This window comes from Mustela erminea, chromosome 17, assembly GCF_009829155.1.
Source record: "Mustela erminea isolate mMusErm1 chromosome 17, mMusErm1.Pri, whole genome shotgun sequence".
Classification (NCBI taxonomy): domain Eukaryota; kingdom Metazoa; phylum Chordata; class Mammalia; order Carnivora; family Mustelidae; genus Mustela; species Mustela erminea.
The window spans coordinates 8767066-8790287 of NC_045630.1; the positions used below are offsets into that span (position 1 = coordinate 8767066).

The 23222-nt window shown below is 42.1% G+C and overlaps 1 protein-coding gene across 4 annotated transcripts in view; it reads right to left on the reverse strand.

The window, feature by feature from the left end:
- AKT3 (AKT serine/threonine kinase 3) overlaps positions 1 to 23222 on the reverse strand; it is a 303335-nt gene that overhangs the window by 98165 nt on the left and 181948 nt on the right. For all 4 annotated transcript variants that reach the window (XM_032317285.1, XM_032317283.1, XM_032317284.1 and 1 more), the window contains one exon: positions 88 to 153. In XM_032317285.1, the coding sequence (XP_032173176.1) occupies positions 88 to 153 (66 nt within the window). The remainder of the gene's footprint in view (positions 1 to 87; positions 154 to 23222) is intronic.

Consider the following 23222-nt stretch of genomic DNA (forward strand, 5'->3'; position numbering starts at 1 on the left):
GTTATTTTTCATGGCTTAGTTGTTGCAGTAAAACACCCTTTAAGTTTAAAATGTTATGATGATCACATCTGCCCTTTAGTCACTTACTGTTAAAAAGGGATGTCTAGTGTTCTTTAATACTCTGCTTTCAGTTAGAGTATGTGCCACTTCGTCCTACAAAAGAAAAAGGCAAACCTTTAATATATGTACTAAGCACTAGTAATATCCAATTTTCACTATTTCTCTAAGACCAGAAGAGTTTAAACCCAGAGACAGAAAAAGATGTGAAGAGACAATGACGTGTTTCCTTTATTGCTATGCTATTCCTCCTAAACTCCTTCAAAAAAAGATCAAATTAATCATTTAAATCAGATGGTTGTAAGATATAATAAACTTGTACACATTCAGTCTTACTTAATCAGATTATATTGCTAATGATACAAAAATCACCAAAAAGTTACCAGGGACACAGATGATTCAATAGTTAACCTCCCCCCTTGAAGGCAATGCCTTAGTGGCTAATATTTAGGCATGGAATAGTTAATATTTCCATGTTTGTAATATATGTTATTCAGGAGGATATAAAGGATGTATTTCAGTAAAGACCATAGAATTTGTAAGTTTCCTACTTAAGAGAAAAATCAGTTCCTGAAAATAGGAACACAGAATATACAGATAAGATTTAATTGTCAACTGTACAACTTTAGAAATAGAAACAGAATATAAAAATTGTATCTTTTTGCTTGTGGCTTTTTAACGTGCCTCTTTAAAAAAAGAGAGAGAAAGAAAAGTCACAACCTACTTTAGGTGAAAATTTTAAAAATCTGGGTGTATCTCAAACCAAAAATAAGTATATTTCCCCAATCTTGTACATAAATCCCATCTTGACATCAAAAATGAACTAGGAGATATTTTCTTCAACATATGGAGAACGGGAAAAATGTTTCGTATTTCAAAAATAACACCATCTTCCAGAAGAAAGGAAAGGAAGACGCCGCTGAAACTAACACAGCATCTCTGGTGTTTGCCTCTAGCAAGACTCGAAACGAAGCTCTTGCTGGATTAATGTCTCCTCACTGTCAGCAAATCACAATTAGATCGTAAGTAAGATGTGGAGAGCAGAACACTGGGTCACTGCATTATATTTATCATCTGACCTCAGTCAGACCTTGAAGATAAATGAGAAATAGACTGATCAAAGATGCTAAGCCCTGGAAGCCATTCCAAGAGGGCAGGACCAGCCACGTCTGAACAAGGCAAGTGAAATTAACAACATGATGTCTAAAACTAACATGATGTCTAAAACTGGTAGTGAAACAAAGCATGGGTATGAAACCACGCCCGAATTATCTGTTTAATAAGAATCAGGCTTAAGTGCTCAAACGATTCGAAAGCCTCTGTCACATCATACTATAGTTTCTAAACGAATCAGAAAAAGAGCACGCGTCTTGGTGCAAACCAAATCACAAACAGAAATGACAGCTTCACTTACGGATTCTGCACTCACAGTGCCCAGCGTGATGAGAAGCTCACAGGAGAGACTTAGTAAAGGTTTGCTGAACTGAACTCTTGCTTATCATAGGAATCAATTCCAGATGTCAGGGGTGTGGAACTTCATTAATTCCAACACTCATCCCTTCCACAAATACACACCAAACCTATTCTGGGCTTGCTCTACACTCTGCAAACACGGCCCCAAACAACAAAGACAAGGATCCCTGCCCTTGGGGAACTTTGTGTCTCCCCACACAGATGGTGGTCAGGGTTCAAGGGGAAAAAGCAGAGGCCCTCCCACAGTTCAGGGGATCACGTGATGCACACGAACTCATCGGGAAGCATGATGCAGGCTACTCTGTGACAAACACAACCAAATCCAACCATTAAAAACCAAAACCCTTGATGTGCCCTCGACGGAAGGCTGCTTACAGTGCAGGTATGAAGCGGTTTAAAAAACAACATCACGATCCCTCTGGTCAAGGAGTCACCAGCTAGTGCAGAAGACAGAATGGATGGGTAAATAACCAACTTAATAAGTAATTACTAATGCTGCTGAGTGGCAGTGTCTTCCTGCCACTTCCAGCCTTCCTCCCTTCCAGCCTCCGTGGGTAATGAAGAAAAACTAACATTACTGGAGAAGTGTATGGTGGGTGCTGAGGTGATGGGAGAGGCCGGGGGTGACACCGTCTGACTTCTACTTTTAGAAGTTTACTCAGGCTCCTCTGAGTAGCAGGACAGCAAAAGTAGCAAGGATCAAGCAGGAGACAACAAGGAGTCCGAGAGAGAAATGAGGATGGCCCCACGACCGTGGTAGCAGCAGGAGCAGAAGAAAAGGGGGTTGTCTTGAGATCTTCTTGAGATACAAAGTTAACAGCCATATCCAAAGGTTACCTGCCTCCAACATGAGGGTGTCTCAAAAGCAATATCTCTTCGCAAGCAGTCAGAAGGAGCGTCACAGAAGAGCCACCATTTCTGCAGCTTGTGCTTGCAGATGCTAAGCCACTGGAGGCCAGATGTGAAACCCATTTGAAACCAGAAAAGATATTCTAGTGCTTCAGAAAGTATTTCCAGAGGGTAGTTCATGCTGCCTTTTTAATTTTTTTTATTTTTTATGGATTTTATTTATTTGACAGAGAGAGAGAGAGAGAGAGAACAAGCAGGAGGGGTGTCAGGCAATGGGAGAGGGAGAAGCAGGCTCCTGGCTGAGCAGAGAGCCAGACAAGGGGCTCGATCCCACAACCCTGGGATCATGACCTGAGCTGAAGGCAGATGCTCAACCAACTGAGCCACCCAGGTGCCCCCTTTTTTTATTCATAAGGATTTATTTACTTATTTATTTGAGTCAGAGAGAGAGACTGTGAGTAGGGAGGAGAGAGAGAGGGAGACAAGCAGACTCCTGGCTGAGCGCGGAGCCCAAAGCGAGGCTCACTCCCACAACCCTGCAATCAGGATCTGAGCTAAAAGCAAGAGTCCGACGCTCAATCGACTAAGCCACATCGGCACCCCCATTCTACTTTTTAAAATAGTCCCACCACATACAACAGTTATTTTCCTAAACCACTTCGTAAGTTTCAGGAGTGAAGATTAGTTCCCCCACTCCCTGAGTTGTACAATCTGCCTAACCACAGGGAAGGAGCCAAGGCAAGATGTATGGAAACAAATGCTAAGACAGTATTTCTTTATTGTAAGAATGGGAACGGAATTAATACTGTGTACGTATCTTTCAAATATTAAAATGCATTTTCTACCATATTTTACATATGATCAGATTAGAATTCTTCCCCCTTAATGCAGATTTAATGGGACTCTACTTCACATACTAATTAGTTTCTGCAATGAAGATAAGGTATGCACAAGCTAAAAAGTAAACACAGATGCCAATAATTTTTAATTACAGTTAAAAGCAACATGTCAAAACAAAAATTTAAAAATAACAGCGATAAAACTTCGTGGCTAAAACAATGTGATGCTTTTTTAAAAAATCCACTCGTTGATGAGGACTACAAATGAAGAGCTCTAAAAATGCTTGGGTGTGCAATAGGAGGGTAACGTTTTCCTGACAAAGCTTCTGAAATTCAGTTTCATGTATATTCATCCATGGCAACATACTAACTAATGAATTTTTAAATCTAGTTTCTCTCCTAGGAATGGAATTTTATTTCTTGAGGCTAAGAGGCGGAAGTGTCCTCCTCACATTTATTTTCCCCATCTTTTCCAATTAATCACTCCCTTCTACTACACGTGGTCGAAAATTCTGCCTTCATTTGCCGCCCGCATCCCCCTACTGTCGAGCGGTCAGTAGGTATTTCATGGGTGGTGAGGGGCAGGACATGGCAGGGAAGGGGAGGAAGTGATCTCTAACCCACTATCAGGGTCAACAAGGGTTTCATGTCCTTTAATCCCTACAGTAACTCAACAAAGGTAGGCTTTATTATTCCCATTTTGCATGAAGAAACTGAGGCTCCCAGAAATTAACCTGCTCAAGCCGCAGGTGAAATGGGCGGTACTGGTGCCCCGTCTAAGGCTCACGTTAAGGTCGGTTGGGCTCCACTCCACCGCCCCCAATTCAAAGGCTTAGTATCCCCCTACTTGAGCGCTTTCCACTCTGCGAAGTGCGAAGCACTTCCCTCCTCTGTCAGAGCAGTAACAAAGCCCCAGGAGAGGAGAGGGCGAGGGCACGGAATAGCGCGGGCAGGGCAGAGCGGTCTGTGGCCCAGCTCACTTACTCTCAATTAAACCACAGCGTCCCAGGGATGGTTAGGTTCCTCTGTCTTGACGCCACAGGTTAGCAATGTATACACGTTTTTACCCCACAGGAAAGACGTCACACTTTTCATGCTCTAAATGTGGGCTCCTAACTTCCCCTTTTTGAGCACATGGGCACTGCCCGGATCAGCCCTGTCCTGCTCTCACACTCTCCGGGCACCAGACTGGCTTCGCGCTGTGCCGACTGCTACTTCTCTTCTCCTTCTTCACCATTTTTTCGCCTTGAAGCAGAAAACGAAAGCACAGTCGTTCACTGCTGCCTATGAACACCGCATCGCCTTTCTCAAGCGCTGTCATTTCATACTCTGGTCTGGATCCTCCGGTGCTAAGCGGTGCTTGGAAGGAGGGTTGAGTGGGCTCCTTTGACTTTGATCACGATGCAGTCACTTTGGAACCTAGTCTTTCCTAAATTGTAGACGATGTTGTTGGTTTATCCTGCCCTTCACTGCTCTGCCTTCTTTCCTCCTGCCCCTTCTCACTCCCAACATTGGAATAAACCGGTCTCGACCTTCTCACCACATCTGAAGGACAAAAAAGTCACATAAACACTGACTGGACCCGTAACAGTTCCCTCTCCAACCTCAGCTCAATCTTCGAGGCTTCTTTCACCCCCTCTACGGAGGTCACTCTCCCAGTCCTCGTTACGGCTGTCCTCGAACTTTCCAGGCTTCCTCCCATGCCTGGGACATGTGCTACCTTACACCTGCCAAGCTACTGAGCTGGGACTGGGGCCCAGGTCTGTCAATTTCAAGTCCAGGAGCCTCTCATGAAGTTTCTCTCTTTATCTCAACGTTGCTCCTTCATCTTTTCAAAATGTAATCTACTTCCTTCATGGAAAAGAAGTCATGAGTGATACTTAACACATTTGATGACACTCTTCTCCTAAAGACTTCTTCTCTTGGTTTCTAGAATATCAGAATCTCTTAATCCCTTCCTCATCAGTACTTCCATTTTCTCAATTTTCTGCTGGTTTCTTATCTCTGAACCCTTATTCTAGGAGTGCCCCCAGGACTCAGTCCTCAGACCTCTTGTCCTCACGATGGCTCCAAATAGCCTCTCTGGTGACAGACTTCCAAATAGGTCCCTCAGCTCTAGAAACCCCTACTTGACATGGATGTCTAGCAGGTGACTTAAACTTGGATGTGTAACAGAAACACCATATTTGGCGTATCCAAAACCTAGTTTCTAGGGGCACGTGAGTGGCTCATTTGGTTAATTGCCTGCCTTCAGCTCAGGTCATGATCCTGGGGTCATGAGTTCAAGCCCCATTTTGAGAGCAAGGGAGACTGCTTCTCCCTCTCCCCTCTCCTCCTCACATTCTCAATCTTTCTCTCTCTCTCCCTCTCAAAATAAATAAATAAAATCTTAAAAAACAAAAACAAAAAAACCTAGTTTCTCGTCTGCCATCAAAAAGTTTGTTTCACACACACACACACACACACACACACACACACACACAAGGACAAAAGTCCCCACTGCAGAGAACGGCAACCCCATCCTTGCCATCGCTCAGGCTGAAGACCGGGCAGTGATCCTCAGCCCCTTTCTTTCTTTCACGCCCTACATTCGGGCTGTCAGGAATCGTGTTGGCTCAGCATCAACATACAACCAGGATCTGACTGTGTCTTTCCACCGCCACTGCTGCCACCCTGACGTAAGCCACGGTCACCCAAGACCTGGATTACCGCCACGAACTCCTAAGAGTTCCCTGCTTCCTCCCCACGCCCTGCTCTCAACGGTGCAGCCAAAGAGATGCTCCTCAAATGAAAACCAGATGATGTCGTTACACGGCTTAAAAATTTCCCATGGCTTCCCGTGTCACCTAGAGTAAAAACTAATATTCTTATGACACCTACAAGTAGCCACACAAGCCTCAGCTCCACGCAAGCCATTCCACACTCCTGGCTGCTCTGACGGTGCGCTCCACTGGCTGCCTGCTCGCGGCCTTCCCGACTGTGACACTGTCCATCAGCAACATCCTTGTCTCCAAAACACCTCAAGGGCTTGCTTCCTTGTCCCCTTCAAGTGTTCACTGAAAGTTCACCTTCATGGTGAGCCCTTCTGTGATCTATTTAAAACTGCAAAACCCACAAACATTGCTCCTGCCAGTCTTCCTTCATTCCCTACCCTACTTCATTGTTCTCCATTAGTACGCATTAGCGTCTTACATTCACTGTGACTGACTCATTTATTCCGTGTGTTGCATATTGTCTGTGTCCCGACTAGAGTGTAATTTCTGATGGGGGGTGGGGTTGGATCAGGTTGATTCACTCAGTAGTTTCAGTGCCCAGAGCGGGCATCTCACATAATTAGGTGTTCAATTTATATTTATTAAAAGAATGACCGAATGAAACAAGAAATGGTGAACCTTTAGCATATGTTGCTAAAGAATGACAAGCTTCATAAATTGCAAGAAGCAAACCAGAACACAAAGGAACTCAGACCCCTAAGATCACAATGAGCAGATGAAGGTACGACGAATCAAAGCGAATCCACCCACGGTCTGTTTCCCAAGCAAACCACAGTCACTGGCACAATGTTTAACGCAGACGCTCCAGAGAATCTGGAAGAAGGGACCCCAGCAACTGGCAGATGATGCTCAGAAGTTCTGGGTAAGGTCTACCAGCAGTAACTGAAGAGCCAAGGAGACAGCGATGTCATGGTCAAGCCGAAGCCCTGGCTTGGTGTTTCGGAGGGTCCGTGTGTAGGCGAGGGTTGACGGAGCAGGTGTGGACTGCTTAAACTCGGTGCATTTACCAGAACAGCCGCTCCTCAGGACCGGCCCTTGGCCAGCTCCTGGGAAATAAACTTGGATCCCCTGAATACTCTGGTTGATAAGGAGTTTTTGTATGCCAGCGACCTGGGGCCACGTGGTACCGGTTTGACCGGACAGTTTACACAAACAGCTGTAAGGATGGTGAGTGCTGTGCACCTGAGCTGACTCAGGACGGCTAGAGTCTGAGCAGCGAGGGAAGTCGAGCCGTGATGCAGAGCTACGTGACTGACCCACCCAAATCCCGGATGTGAAGGCTTCCGTGAGCTTCCTCGGTTGACAGCACCTGGTACGCACTGTCCCTCCCTGGTGCTGGGAGGATGAAGCCTGGCCAGGTGAGACCACGAGGAAGCTGACATCTGGTTTCTCCTCACCGCCCCGTGTGCCTTTCCCTTTGCTGATCTTAATCTATGTCTTTGGGCTCTAATGAACCATAACCATAATGTAGGTACATCAGCTCTTCTGAATCCTGTGGTCCTAACGGAATACCGGGCCTGACACTGCTCTTAGGGACCACTGAACAGTTGGCGTCTGCACCGGGATTACCAGGGTGACGTCAGCAAGACAGAGGGCCAGACAGCTTTGGGAAAGCTCCGGACTACCACGAAATCAGCGAAAGCGATAAAGCAGCAGAAACCCTGGAGAGTTAAAGACAAACAGACACACTCAGCCGATGAGAAAGCGCAGGAAGCCTCCTGCCACCCCCCACCCCACTGTCCAGAGCGCCCAGGAACCGGGAGGGATCTGCCCGGCACGGCTTTGCCGCATGAGGAAAATGAGAGCAAGAGCACCCCAGAGAGCCCCACCACTGCCACGTCTGTCTGCAGCCTTGGCTACCACACGGCCCACCGTCTCCGCAAACACTGAACTCAGCCGACAGAGCTGCCCCGAGTGCGCACGCCTCCGCCCCGGGACTGGAATGGCGCTGCGGTGAGCCGTGCCCCCGAGGCCGCAGGTGCTGCTGTGCCCGCTCTCTGGACGCCACGGAACTCTGCCGTCCACGGGGCCGAGCGGCAGCGGCTCTGCGCATCCCCACCCGCTCCCGCGGCCCGAGTCCCGGGTCAGGGCCCTGACCTGCCAGACCAGGGGTCGCACTGCGGCCACCACTGCTCTGCATCCTCCCACGTGCCAGGCTGGGACTCTGACCCGCTCTAAGCAGGGCTGTGCTGCTGCTGTGAAGCCCGCCCCGCTCTGTGCCCAGCACCCAGCTGCGGCTCGAATTTGCCAGGAATGATGCTGTGCTGTGGGGCTGAGCCGCCCTGAGCCTAAGTTGGGGTTCTGACCCGCACTTGTCGGAGCCACACTGCTGTCGCTCTGCACCCTGCCCCCGGGGGCACAAGCTGGGGCTTTGACCGAACATAACCGGAATGGCGTTGTGACTGCTCTGCTTGCTGCTACTGGGTCCCAGGACAGCAGCTCTGTTGGCACTTACCGCCAGTACATCACACCTGGTACCCAAAGGGACTCCCTTCTCGGGATCCCAGGGGCCCCAGCCACCACCGCTACCCCTAGGATCTCTACATGCTTAGCCACAGAAGACCTCCCCAGACTTCACTGATGTCGGTCTCAGCTGACAAGCTACATGAGGACCACTTCATTGGACCCTCCCAGGAACCAGACACTGGGCCGCACCCAGCTGGCATGCTTACAGTCACCTTCAGGTTCAAGTCTTTCCCTGAAGAAGCCAGTCTAGCCAGTCCAGAAAGGCTAGAAGAGATGACCACTCCTTCAAATGCTCAGATAGCAGTGTGAAGACATTAGAAACACACAAAAGGGGAGGATACATGACATCTCTAAAGGTACACCATAACTTTCCAGTAACTGACATCAAAGAAATGGACTTGAGAGTTATCTGACCAAGAATTCAAAATAAAGAAGTTCGGCGAGCTTCAAGGAAACACAGAGAAATAATTCAATGAAGTCAGAAAGATAATACATGAACAAAAGTGGCAGTTCAACAAAGATATAGAAGTCATATAAACGAAACAGAAATTCTAGAGCTGAAGAATACAAAGAATAAATGAAAAAAAGCAATAGAGAGTTTCGAATCAGGCTCAATCAAGCAGAAGAAAGGATGTACAAACTTGAAGACAGCCCTCTTGACATTACCCAGTTAGCAGAGAGGGGAAAAAAAGAATGAAAAAGAGGGAAGAAACCTATGTGGCTTAGGAGTTATTGCCAGGTGAAACAATACTCACCCGTGGGAGTCTCAGCAGAAGAGAGAAAGGAAAGGACAGAAAACTTATTTAAAGAAATAACAGTTGGAAATGTCCCCAAATCTGGGGAGAGATACGGCCACTCAGGTACACAAAACTCAAAGATACCCAAGGAGATTCTACCTAAAGAGATCTTTATTAAGATATATTTTAACCAAACTCTCAAAAATCAAAGAGAATTTTGAAAGCAGCAAGAAAAAAAAACAAAATCCACCAAGGGAACCCCAGTAAGGTTGTTAGTGAATTTTTCAGCAGAATCTTTGCAGGCCAGGAGAGAGTAGGATGATATATTCAAAGTGATGAAAGAAAAACAAAAACAAAACCCAAAACTGCCAAGCAGGAATATTTTGCCCAGCAAAGTGGTCCTTCAAAAATGAAGGAGGAATAAAGACTTTCCCAGAAAAACAAAAACTGAGGGAATTTATCACATCTAGACCTGCCTTACATAAAATGGTAAGTGAAGTTCTTCAAGCTGAAATGAAAGATGCTAATTAGTAACATGAAAACATATAAAAGTATCAAATTCACTGGAAAAAGGTAAATATATAGTAAAAGTCAAAACACTGTAATGCTGCAAAAGTAGTGTGTAAATCACTCTGACCTCCAGCATACAGGTTTAAAGACAAATGTGTTAAAAATAACTACAGCTAGAATATTTTGCTACAACATAACAAGTAAATTTGGATATCAATAATATACAAGATTGGGGGAGGAATAAATGTGTAGAACTTTTTCAATCAATTGAAGATATCAGCTTGAAGCAGACTTATTACAGTAAGATGTATCATGAACATCACGGTAATCACAAAGCAAAAGATTATAATAGATTCACAAATAAAAATAAATAAGAATCAAAGTTATATCACTACAAAAAAATCATCAATCTACAAAAAAGTAAGAAAAGTAGAAAAACAAAAGAGCTGCAAAAACAAAACAAAAAGTAATAAAATGGTGATGGCAAATCTTTATTAATTTTAATTACTTTAAATGCAAATGGATTACTTTCTCCAATTAAAAGACACAGAGTGGCTAAGTAAATTAAAAAAAAAAAAAAAAAGCGAGATCCAACTCTATGCTCCCTAAAAGAGACTAACTTAAGCTTTTAGCTCACAGGCTGAAAGTGAAGGGATGAAAAAAATGTTCCAGGTAAAAAAAAGCAGGGGTACCTAGATTTATCTCAGACGAAATAGACTGTAAGTCAAAGGCTGTAATGAGAAACTAAGAAGGTCACTATATAATGCTATGAGAGGCTCACTAAGAGGCTATAACAATAGTAAATACATATAATTATTAACAAATCTGAAGACTGAAATAGACAGCAATACGATAGTAGTAGGGAACTCAAATAACCCACTTTCAACAATGGACAGATCACCCTGATAGAAAGTCAATAAGGAAATAATGGACTTGAACTACACATTAGCCAAATGGAGCTAACAAACAGATACAGAACACTCCATCGAACAGCATGATAATACACATTTTTTTCAAGCACACATGGAACATTCTCCCTGACAGATAATATATTAGGTCACAACTCTTAACAAACTTAAGATTTATCCATATCAAGTATCTTTTCCAAACAATACAGTATGAAATGAAAAATGAATTACAGGAAGAAAGCTGGAAATTTCACAAATATACAGAAATTAAAATACTGCAGAATAAGTAATGCGTCAAAGAAGAAATCAAAAGAAAAATTTTTTAAACTGAAGACAAATAAAATGGAAACACAACATACTGAAATTTACAGAACAGAACACAGCAAAAGGAGTTCAAAGAGAAAAGTTTATAGTCCTAAGTTTTTTACATTAAGAATAAAGATCTCAAATAACCTAAATTTACACCTTAAGGAACCAAAAAAGGAACACTGTAAGTTAGTAGGAAGAAGGAAATAATTAAGGTTAGAGAAGTGAGTGAAATAGAGACCCCACGGATGGCAAATACACTACAGTGGGACCTGACAGGGACAAAAAATTACTCAGGACTGGGATTTGCATACTCACTGGTAGAGAAAAATTCAAACCATTATAAAAAAGACTAGCACAGAAGATACCATGGCAATCTGGACCCCGAGTTACATGTCATCACACCCAGAAACATACTTTACAGTCCACAGCAACCAAAGACGGGCCAAAAGGTATCACATCAGATGGACAGGGCAGGAAAGAATCTGATTGAGAACGGGAATGGAAATGCGAACATGTTCTCTAAAATGGGAGAAGAAAAAGACACGAAGAGCGCTTCCTGGAGTCCAGGCCTTCACGAGTGGGCTCACTCTGAACATGAGGAAGGCTGGAGGGAGGGGTCCCCGCTCGACAGAGGCCTCCATTTCTCTGGAGGACGTGGGGAACAGGGGGTAGGCGGGGATGGTGTTAGGACTCTGATATTCGTGCCCACGTCACCATAACTTTCTTTCTTCCTACCTGATATGGTGATCCGGGGGCCAGGGCTACCACTATGGTGTGAGAAGCGGGGCTCATCCCTCAGCAAGAAACCGTAACCAGACCTTTACCTGTCATGCCAGAATTCCCAAGTGCTTGACGGGATGGACTGTGTCTTCACTAAGAAAAGCGGGGTGACAGTGACGCTGCTGTGCTGCCGAATGGTCAAGAGAGATCAGGGGTTCTGTGACTGTGGGCCTCGCCCTCTGAGCGGGGCTGGGCCGAGGGACAGGTGTGTGACTTCTGGGATCGCAGGCAAGCTGGTTCGGCACATACTAACCCCAACTGGGAAAGTTCGCACCTCTGGGTACTTGTCTATGCTCGTTTCATGGGACTGCTGTGACAAATGATCACAAATGTCGTGGCTTAACCAACAAAAATGTATCCTCTCACAGTGCTGGAGACCGGAAGTCCAAAATCAAGACAGGGAGCTAAGTTCGCTTCGGACGCTCTGGGGAAGAATCCATTCCATGATGCTTTTCCAGCTTCTGGGAGCTGCTGGTCTTGGAGCTCCAGGATTCCAGTCTCTGCTCACCGTGTGGCTCAAACCTCCCTCTGCTTACTTTAATGACAATTGTCACTGGATGTAGGACCCATTCAGATAACTGAGGACCATCTCCTTATCTTCAGATTCTTCATTTATCTGCAAACACCCCTTTTCCAAACATGGTCACATTAAGAGGTTCCAGGAATTAAGATGTGGAAATACTATTTCAGGGTTCAGTATTCAACCCAGTATAGTTCAATCTTTGTTGCCCCAAATTCACTTTTGTCTCACAGGCAAAACACATTCAAACATCCCAACATCTCCAAAAGTCTTGACCAACTTTTCAGGCTAAAATCTCATTCCAACAACATTAGCTCTAAAGTCTTGACTCTCATCTCAATGGTGAAGTCATATATGGGTGAGATGGTAGGGTTGGTCCATCCTGGGGCAAAATTCATCTATATCTGTGGTTCTCTTAAAACAGGAAACGCGATGATCTGCTTCCAAAATACAAACGCATCTCAAACAAGTTCAGCACCAGAGATTCTTTTGGATCCCAAGGTTGGAGAAATCCCCTGTATTTGCGTTTCTGCTCTCCAGACCCATGGCGGCCCCTGCGGCCTCTGCCTCTGTGCCCCTCTGTGGCTCTGGGCCTCAGAACCACGTTTCTTGCTAAAGAGTTGCGTGTTTTCATCTGGAAATGTTCATCAACTGTACCATTTCTTTTATTCTCCCCGGGCTTAGGACATTTTCAGTCCATCCCGTCACTGTAATTAAGCCGTGTGCTTTGTCTATTGATTAATTCTGAAAACTGACCACCACTGTAATGTTTGCAGTATTATGAAAGTACGGAAATATCATTTAGGGTAAAATCAAACAGCATGGTTAATCAGTGAAAATGGAAAGGTCAGTCTTCATCAATAATCCTGAGCCCCTCCAGGGACAATGTTTCACGTGTCTGGGCCAACTTTCTGGTACTTTCCAACACTACACCCACTGCTCATGACGAGTCCATATTTCGTTCCATACTTCACGCTGTTTCGCATTTGGACTAGGCCTTTCTTGAGCAAAAATTTTTTTTCCTTGAAGGTCCTATATCTTTTGTCTTCCTCCTTCTTTATTCTACCATTAGACTCAACCTTAATCAAACAATCTACTGGGACTGACTGCCTATTTCTACATATGTCATCTTGAGAGTTCTTATCACTCACACAGACTGTTAATTCTGTTGCTTCATGGACTCCATCCTTATTAGATTTCCTTCTAAGTTTTCCTAAAATAAGTACAACACAATTTTATCTTCATTCCTTTATTTGGAGGTAGTCGTTCCTTGCTTTCTGAAAGCTTTTAAGATGATTTTCTCAGCCTTACAGTTCAAAACTTTCCTGAAGGTGTGAAGGGGTATCTAGGCTCCATTTTCTTTTTGTCTCTCTCTCTCTCCCCCCTTTTTCTTCCCCCCCAGATTTTATTTCTAAGTAATCTCTACATCAAATGTTGGGCTTGAACTCACAACCCTGAGATCAAGAGTCAAACACTCCACAGACTAAGCCAGCCAGGGGCCCCAGTTTTCTTTTCTTTGGCTCAGTGCCCAGTAGACACTTTGAATCTGAAGACTTCTTCAGCTCTGATAAATTTTATTTTCTTTGATCAGTTCTGATCATTTCTCCCTTAAATTATTATACATGCCTAGTGCCCTGGATTAAGCCTTCCTGTCCTAACTATTCTTCTAGTATTTTCCACTGCTGTATTTTTGGCTCTTCATTCTCAGATAGTCCCCAAAATTTGCTTAAATTCCTTATATGAAATGTTTTATTTTAGCAATCATACATTAAATTTACAGTTACTTTTTTGTGTGCTTTATTTCTTTTAGCCTATTTTTTGTTTTGTAACATAACATTTTTTCCTACTTCTCTACAAATACCACTTAGAGATTGTGAATGTATCTTCAGTTCTCTGTTTTGCCTGCTTTCACTAGGATCAACTATTCTTTGGTCTTCGTTTGCTTTTATTCTGTCTTTAGGTTTTTCTCATCTGCGTGGTGATCCTCAGTACTCTGTTCATATTCCTAAATGACTAACGAGGTAGATTAATAGAACATGGGTTCTCTTGTTGAATGGGAAAGCTGAAAATAGATTCCACTATGTGAATTAGGAAACAGGCTGGCACGCTGTAAGAGTCTGAGGGAGAACGGAAAAGCAATTTGACCACTCCATTCTGACCCCAGAAACGTCCAAGAAAAGAGGGTGTCAGTTGCCACAACTGGGAACCTAGCCTACCTAGGTCAGACGACTCAGTAACATTGTAAGGAGGCAGTTCTATTTTTATCCAGATGACATAAACACTATAACCAATCCCTCCGTATGGCTGAGGACATGAGCGGGATTAGTTGGACTCAGCCGATCTAATCAAAGGGAGTTAAAAATGCTGTACAGGTATACCTCATTCTTTTTTTGCTTTGCTTCACTGCACTTTGCAGATAATACATTTTTTTTTTTTACAAACTGAAGGCGGCAAAGCTTGCAATCAAGCAAGTCTATCAGCACCATTTTCCCAACAGCATTTGCTGCTCACTGTGTCTCTGTGTCACTTTTTGGTAATTCTGACAGTATTTCAAACTTTTTTATTACAATTAGATTTTTTTATGGTGATCTCTGATGAGTGATCTTTGATGTTATTATTATAATTACTTTGCAGTGCCACGAACCATGCCCATGTAAGAAAGCGAACTTAATCAATGTACGTTGTATGTTTTCAGAATCCTTTTCTCACTGTCCAGTCTCCAGTCTCCCTCCCTCTCGGCCTCCCTATTCCTTGGGACACACAATACTGAAACTAGTATTTAAACCAATTAATAACGCTGTAATGGTCTCTAAGTGTCCAAGAGAAGATGTGTAATCTCTCACTTTAAATCAAAATCTACATGTAATTAAGCTGAGTGGAGAAGGCGCGTTGAAGCTGAGATGGGACGGAAGCTAGGCCTCTTGGACCAAGCATGAGCCGAGCTATGAACACAAAGGGAAAGTTCATGAAGGAAACAAGTGTGACTCCAGGGAATGCATGAATGGTAAGAGAGCAAAACAGCCTTACAGCTCATACGGAGGACGTTTCAGTGATCTGGACAGAAGAGCCATCAGCCACGACATTCCCTTAACCCAAAGCCTAACCCAGAGCAAAGCCCTGACTGTCTTCAACTCTGGGAAGGCTCAGAGAGGTGAGGGAGCCACAGAAGAAAGTTCTGAAGCTGGCAGAGGTTGGTTCGCAAGGTTTCAGTAAAGCAGTCGTCTCCATAAAAGCTCTGATGGAGATGGACAAAGAGATTAGTGTTGTTTTCATGACCGCTAATACAACATCCATTCTGTAGCCCATAGATCAAGGGGGTAATTTTGACATTAGTCAAAAGTACATTTTAGTCAAAAGTACGTTTCAGGGGGTGGTCAGGAAGATGGCCGAGCAGGAGGATCCTGAGCTCACCTGGTCCACAGACATAACTCGACAACAGCTACGTTTGTGCAACTAGCTGAAAACAACCTGCAGACCGCTAGGACAGATGTTCCATAGTTAACTGTAGAGAGAAAGCCATGGAAAAGGATAGGGGTAGAGATGCAGTTGGGAACCAAACTCCTGGCAAGACTTATGGCAAACGGGAGGACCAGCACGAGCACAGAGAAATGAGGGATGGGACACGGGGTACCTGCCCCGGGAAGATGAATCCCGAGAGCATCTGGCTTTGAAAACCAACGGGATTTCACTTTAGCAGCTTTTAAAGTCAGTGGAGCTGAACTCTAGGTACTTTAAAAATCAGCGGGGGCACCCATCCTTCGAGACCCAGCCTAATAAATAACTCAGTGGAGACAGCACAGACGCAGCAGTTTGAAAAGCAGCTGGGGCGGACATGTCGATTTCATTACTAAGCTCAGAACACGTGCTGGAGGGGCAGGGCTCTTCGGGATGCCTCTCCAAGAACGAAAAGTGCTATGGGCACCATTTCTCTTCCCCCTTCCCCCAGCCGACATAGCTGGACACTTGGGGGAGCCAGCACGAGCACTCTCTACCTACCTTGCAAGCCACGGTGCCCAGCGTTGGCACTCCTGTGAAGACCAACCCCATTCAACCCTCCAAAGTGACTCCTGCCCTACCCCACCCCACAAGCAGCCCCAACAGGGACCAGCGCCACTCCAAAGTGAGTCCTGTTGTAGAGAGAAGGAGGAGACATCCCACACCCTAGTATGCCCACAGTTTGAGCAGCAGAGCTTTCAGCTGGCTGTGCAGAGAGACTAAGTGGGGACACCTGCCCTCACTGCTGACCCCTCCCACCGGTGAGATCCCACTGGCCTCTGGCAGGCACTGCAACCATGCAGGGACCAAATCCTGCCCGGTGTTCCTACAGTAGGCAAAGCAAGTCACTGCAGCTGACTGGATGGAAGGCAAACACGGCTCAGCCAAAATAGTAGGGCACGCATAGCCCACACAGGAGACACCCCTGGAGCACCTTGTTCTAGTGACCAGGGGCACTGTGCTACAGAGCTCCCCAGGATCACTGTTACATGAGGCCACTATTTTCAAAACCAGGAGATGTAGCTGACCTCCCTAATACACAGAAACAAACACAGACAGTTAGACAAAATAAGGAGACAGAGGAGTTTGTTCCACATGAAAGAACAAGACAAAAATCACAACAAAGGGGATAAATAAAATGGATATAAGCAATACACCCAATACAGAACTCAAAGTAGTCATAAAGATATTCACTTGACTTCAGGGAAGAGCAGAGGACCTCAGTGAGAACTTCAACAGAGAGGAAACAGAAGAACCAGTCAGAGATGAAAAATTCAATAACTGAAATAAAAAAATACAGTAGAGGGCATCAATAACAGATTAGAAAATGCAGAATAGATCAGCAATCTTGAAGATGGTAATGGAAAGCAACAAGCCAGAGAGTAAGAAGAAAAAATAATAAGGAAAAATGAGAACAAGCTAAGGGAACTCAGCAACTCCATCAGGCATAGTAACATTATAGGGGTCCCAGAAAGAGAAAAGGGAGAAAAGGGGGCAGGAAACTTATTTGAAGAAATAAGTGCTGAAAAGCTCCCTATTCTGGGGAAGGAAAGAGACATATAGACCTCTAAAGCACAGATAACCTCTAACAAAATCAACCCAAAGAGATCCACATCAGGACACATTAGTAATTAAAATGTCAAAAGTAATGACAAAGAGAGAATTTTAAAAGCTGCAAGAAAAAGAAAAAGTTATATACAAGGGAAACCCCATTGGTTATCAACTGATTATTCACCAGAAACTATGTAGGCCAGAAGAAAGTGGCATGGTATCTTCAGTGTTCAGAGGTAAAAATCTGCAACCAAAAATACTCTACCCAGCAAGGTTATCATTCAGAATAAAATGAGAAATCAAAGAGTTTCCCATACAAAAGTTAAAGGAGTTCATCACCACTAAGCAAGTATTACAAGGAATGTTAAAAGGAATTGAGTGAAAAGAAAAGGCCATAATCAGGAGTAAGAAAATTATAAAAGGAAAAAATTTTCACAGTTACAAACAAACATATAATAAAAGTAATAGATCAATCACTTAGAAAGCCAGAATGGAGGTTAAAACACGAAAGTAGTAAAATCGATTACATCTAAAAAAAATTGAAACAGTCAAGGGATACACAAAATAAACAGAGGTAAAATATGGTATCACATACATGAAACATGGAAGAGGGATAAAAATTTAGTGCTTTTAAAATGTGTTTGAACTCAACTAACAATTTAATATACACTGCTATAAACATGTTATACACAAACCTAATGGTAACCACAAATCAAAAACCTAGAAGATATACACAAAACATAAAGACCAAGGAATCCAAGTATAACACTAAAGAAAAACATCAAACCACAAGGGACAAGATCAAGAGAAAAAGAAAGGAATAGAGAAGAACTACAAAAACAACCAATAACCAAATTTTAAAAATGGTAATACATATATACCAATCAATAATTACTTTAAATGTAAATGAATTAAATGCTCCAAGCAAAAGACATAGCATAAGTGAATGGATAAAGAGCAAGACCCATCAATACGCTGCCAGTAAGAAACACACTTCAGACCTAAAGACATACAGACTGAAAGTAAGGGGCTGAAAAAACATATACCATGCAAATGGAAGTAAAAAGTCAGGTTAGGAATACGTGTATCAGACAAAAAGACTTTAAAACAGTCTGTAGCAAGAGACCAAAAAGGGCATTACACAATGATAAAGGGATTAATCCAACAAGAGGATATCATAATTAAAAAACACAGAAATTTTAAGTGTAAATTACATAAAGCAATTACAGATATAAAGGCAGAAATTGAGAGTAATACAACAGGAGGGGACTTTAACACCCCAGTTACATCAATGGATAGATCATGTAGATAGAAAATCAACTAGGAAACAGTGCCTTTCAATGACACAATAGACCAGACGGACCGAACAGACATATATAGAACATTTCAGCCAAAAGCAACAGACTACACATTCTATTCATGTGCACATGGAACATTCTCCAGGGGAGATCACGTGTTGGGCCATAAAACAAGTCTCAATAAACATATGAAGACAAATCATATCACACATCTTTTCTGACCATAGTGATATAAAAATAGAAATCAACCACAGGAAAAAATCTGTAAACAACACAAACAGGCAGAGGCTAAAAACAACATACTACTAAACCATGACTGGGTAAGCCAAGAAATCCAACAGCAACTTAAAAAATACATGGAGACAAATGCAAACACATGGTCCAGAATTTGGGGACATAGCAAAAGCACTTCTAAGAGGGAACTTTATAATAATACAGGCCTACCGCAAGAAACAAGAAAAATCTCGGGACACCTGGGTGACTCAGTCAGTTAGACGCCTGCTCTGGTCATGATCCCAGGGTTTTGGAATTGAGCCCCGCTTTGGGCTCTCTGTTCAACAGGAGTCTGCTTCTCCCTCTCCTTTTGTCCCTCCCCCCATGCACCCCCGCCAGCTCACCCACATCCATGGCTTTCTCACTCACTCAAATAAATTAAAAAAAAAAAAAAATCCTAAAAGAAAAAAAAAGAAACAAGGGAAGTCTCAAATTAACAATTTAACCTTATACCTAAATGAGCTAGAAAAAGAAAAACAAACTAACCCCAAAGCTAGTAGAAGGAATTAAGTAATAATTATCATAGCAGAAATAAATGAAATAGAGATTAAAAAAATAGAAAATATTAATTAGGACAGGAGCTGGTTCTCTGAAAATATCAACAAAAATGATAAATATTTATCTAGATTTGTCAGGCTTTGAAGAAATAAAATCAGAAATAAGAGGAAAAATGCAATCAATACCACAGAAATACAAAGTATTATAAAAGAATTATATAAAAAATTATATGCCAACAAACTGGATGACCTAAAACAAATGGACAAATTCCTAGAAACACAATCTTCCAGCTGAATCTGGAAGAAACAGAGAGTCATTACTAGAAATGAAATTGAATCAGTAATCGAAAACTCCCAACAAACAAAAGTCCAGGACTTTTGGCTGGATTTCACAGGTTACTGCACAGATGATTCCTACCAAACGTTTAAGAAGAATTAATACCTATTATTCTAAGCAATTCCAAAAAATAGAAGAGGAAGGAAAACTTCCAAATTCATTCCATAAGGCCAGTATCACCCTGATAACAAAAGCAGATAAAGACAAAAAAAAAAAAAAATTACAGACCAGCATCTCTGGATACAAAAATCCTTAACAAAATATCAGCAAACCCTACAGGGTATTTACCCGAAACATATAGATGTAGTGAAAAGAAGGGCCATCTGTACCCCCAGTGTTCATAGCAGCAATGGCCACAATTGCTAACTGTGGAAAGAGCCAAGATGCCCTTCAACAGACGAATGGATAAAGAAGATGTGGTCCATATATACAATGGAGTATTACGCCTCCATCAGAAAGGATGAATACCCAACTTTTGTATCAACATGGACAGGACTGGAGATTATGCTGAGTGAAATAAATCAAGCAGAGAAAGTCAATTATCATATGGTTTCACTTACTTGTGGAACATAAGGAATAGCATGGAGGACATTAGGAGAAGGAAAGGAAAAGTGAATTGGGGGAAATCGGAGGGGGAGACGAAGCATGAGAGATTGTGAACTCCAGGAAACAAATTGAGTGTTTTGGAGGGGAGGGGGGCGGGGGAATGCGTGAGCGTGGTGGTGGGGATTAAGGAGGGCAAGTATTGTATGGAGCACTGGGTGCGGTGCATAAACAATGAATCTTGGAACACCAAAATAATAATATATGGTCCATATACACTATGGAGTATGATGCCTCCATCAGAAAGGATGAATACCCAACTTTTGTATCAACGTGGACGAGACTAGAGGAGATCATGCGGAGTGAAGGAAGTCAAGCAGAGAGAGTCAATTATCACATGGTTTCGCTTATTTGTGGAGCATAAGTATTAACACGGAGTACATGGGGAGATGAAGAGGAGAAGTGAGTTGGGGGAACTTGGAGGGGGAGAAGAACCATGAGAGACTGTGGACTCTGAGAAACAAACTGAGGGTTTTGGAGGGGAGCAGGAGTGGAAGGTTGGGTAAGCCTGGTGGTGGGTATTAAGGAGGGCAGGTATTGCATGGAGCACTGGGTGTGATGCATAAACAATGAATTCTGAAACACTGAAATTAAAAAAAAAAAAAAAAAAAAAGTAAAAAAGAACTAAACAAAATAAAATAAAATAAAATAAAATACCAGCAAACCAAACTCAACAACACATTAAAAAAATCATTCACCACGATCAAGTAAGATTTATTCCAGGGATGCAAGGGTGGTTCGATATTCACAAATCAATTAGTATGATATATAACATTTATAAGAGGATAAAAACTACATGATCATATCAACAAATGCAGAAAAATCATTTCACAAAATACAACATCCATTCATGACAGAAACTCTTAACAAAGTAGGTTTAGAGGGAACATACCCCAACATAATAAAGGCCATATTTGAAAAATGGTGAAAGACTGACAGCCTTTCTTCTAAGATCAGGAAAAAGTCAAGGGTGTCTGACCCTCACCACTTTTAATCAACATAGTACTGGAAGTCTGGGCATAGTCAAAAAACAAGAAAAGGAAATAAAAGGCATCCAGATTGGTAAGAAAGAAGTAAAACTGTCACTACTGGCAGTGACATGGTACTATATATAGAAAACCCTAAAAACTCCACCAAAAAACCACCAGAACTGATAAATTAATTCAGTGAAGTTGCAAGATACAAAATTAATATACAGAAATCTCTTGGATTTCTATACACTAATAAAAAAGTAAAATTAAGAAAACAATCCCATTTACAATTGTACCAAAAAAAAAAAATGTAATTTATAACATCAATAACTTAAAAGGGTTGAGTAGAGTAGCAAAGCAGCAGAGAAGCAGTTTCTGTATCTTACTGAAGTTAAGGTGGTATAAATTCAAATTAGAGTGTTATAATTTTAGGATGTTAAATGTAATCCCCATGGTAACCACACAGAAAATAGCTATAGAATATATAGAGAAGGAAATGAGAAGGGAATTAAAATGATTCACTAAAAAAAAGAGAAAAAAACAAACTAAACATAAGATGGTAATACAGACAAGAGACAAAGAAAGTATAAAGTATATTGAAAAAAATAGCAAAGTGACAGAACAATCTCCTTGTAAGTGTTTACTTTAACGTAAATGGATTAATCACTCTAATCGGAAGAGAGAAGAGGGTCAAATGGATTTAACTATAAAATGATCAAAACATGCATAGTCTACACGAGGCTTACTTGAGAGCCAAAGACACAAATATGTTGAAACTGAAAGGATGGACTATTTCAGCCAAACATAACCAAAAGAGAGCAGGGGTGGCTATTTCATTATCAGACAAAATAAATAAATAAATAAAAATTAAAAAAATAAAGTTACAAAATACAAAAAAATGACATTATTTATAATAAAAGGCTCAATCCAGCAACAAATAACAATTATTAATGTTTATGTACCTAATTTTAAAAACCATCAAAATACATGAAGAAAAAATAAGAATTAAAATAAGAAATAGTTCTACACTAATAGTTGGGAGACTTCAATAACCTACTCAAAATAATGATATAGAAGAGCCAGACAGGAATAAGGAAATAGAGGACTTAACACAATAAACCAACTAGATCTAACAGACACACAGAGAACATCGTACCCAACAACAGATTACACATTATTTCAAGTGCATGTGGCAAATTCTCTAGGATATACCATACATTAGGCCACAAATTAAACCTTAATAGATTTAAAAAGATAGATACTAAGTATCTTCTCTACCAGAAATGAGATGAAGTTGGAAATCCGAAACAGAAAGAAAACTGGAAAACTTAGAGACTTAAAGAAATGAAAATACAGTCTTAATGGATCAAAGTAGAAATCACAAGGGGAATTAAATTTGAAAATACTGAGAGATGAATGAAAAGAAAACTCTAATATATCAGAATTTGTGGGACACATCAAAAGCAGTGCTAAGTGGGAAATTATAGCCTTAGACACTTATATTTAAAAAGATCTCTGAGTGCTTAGGTGATTCAGTCAGTTGGTTAAGTGACCGACTCTTGACTTCAGTTCAGGTCATCTCAGGGTGCTGGGACTGGGCCTTGTGTTGGGCTCACACTGAGAGCGGAGTCTGCTTAAGATTATTTCTCTCCCCTCTGCTCTTTAGCCCCAACTCACACACGCACTCTCTCTTCTCTCACAAAAAAAAAGGGACAAAAAAGAAGACGACGAAGATAGATATCAAATCTACAGCCCAAGTTTACAACTTCAGGAAGTAAGAAAAGAATAAACTAAAGCTAAAGCCAGCAGAAGAAAGGAAATAATAATGATTAGGACACAGGTAAAGTAGAGAAAAATCAAGGAAAGTAGAAGTTGATTCTTTGAAAAGATAAAATTGACAAACCTTTAGTTAGACTGAATAGAATAAAGGCAAAAAAGAGTGAGGGAACTAGAAAATACCATTCGTACAGCACAG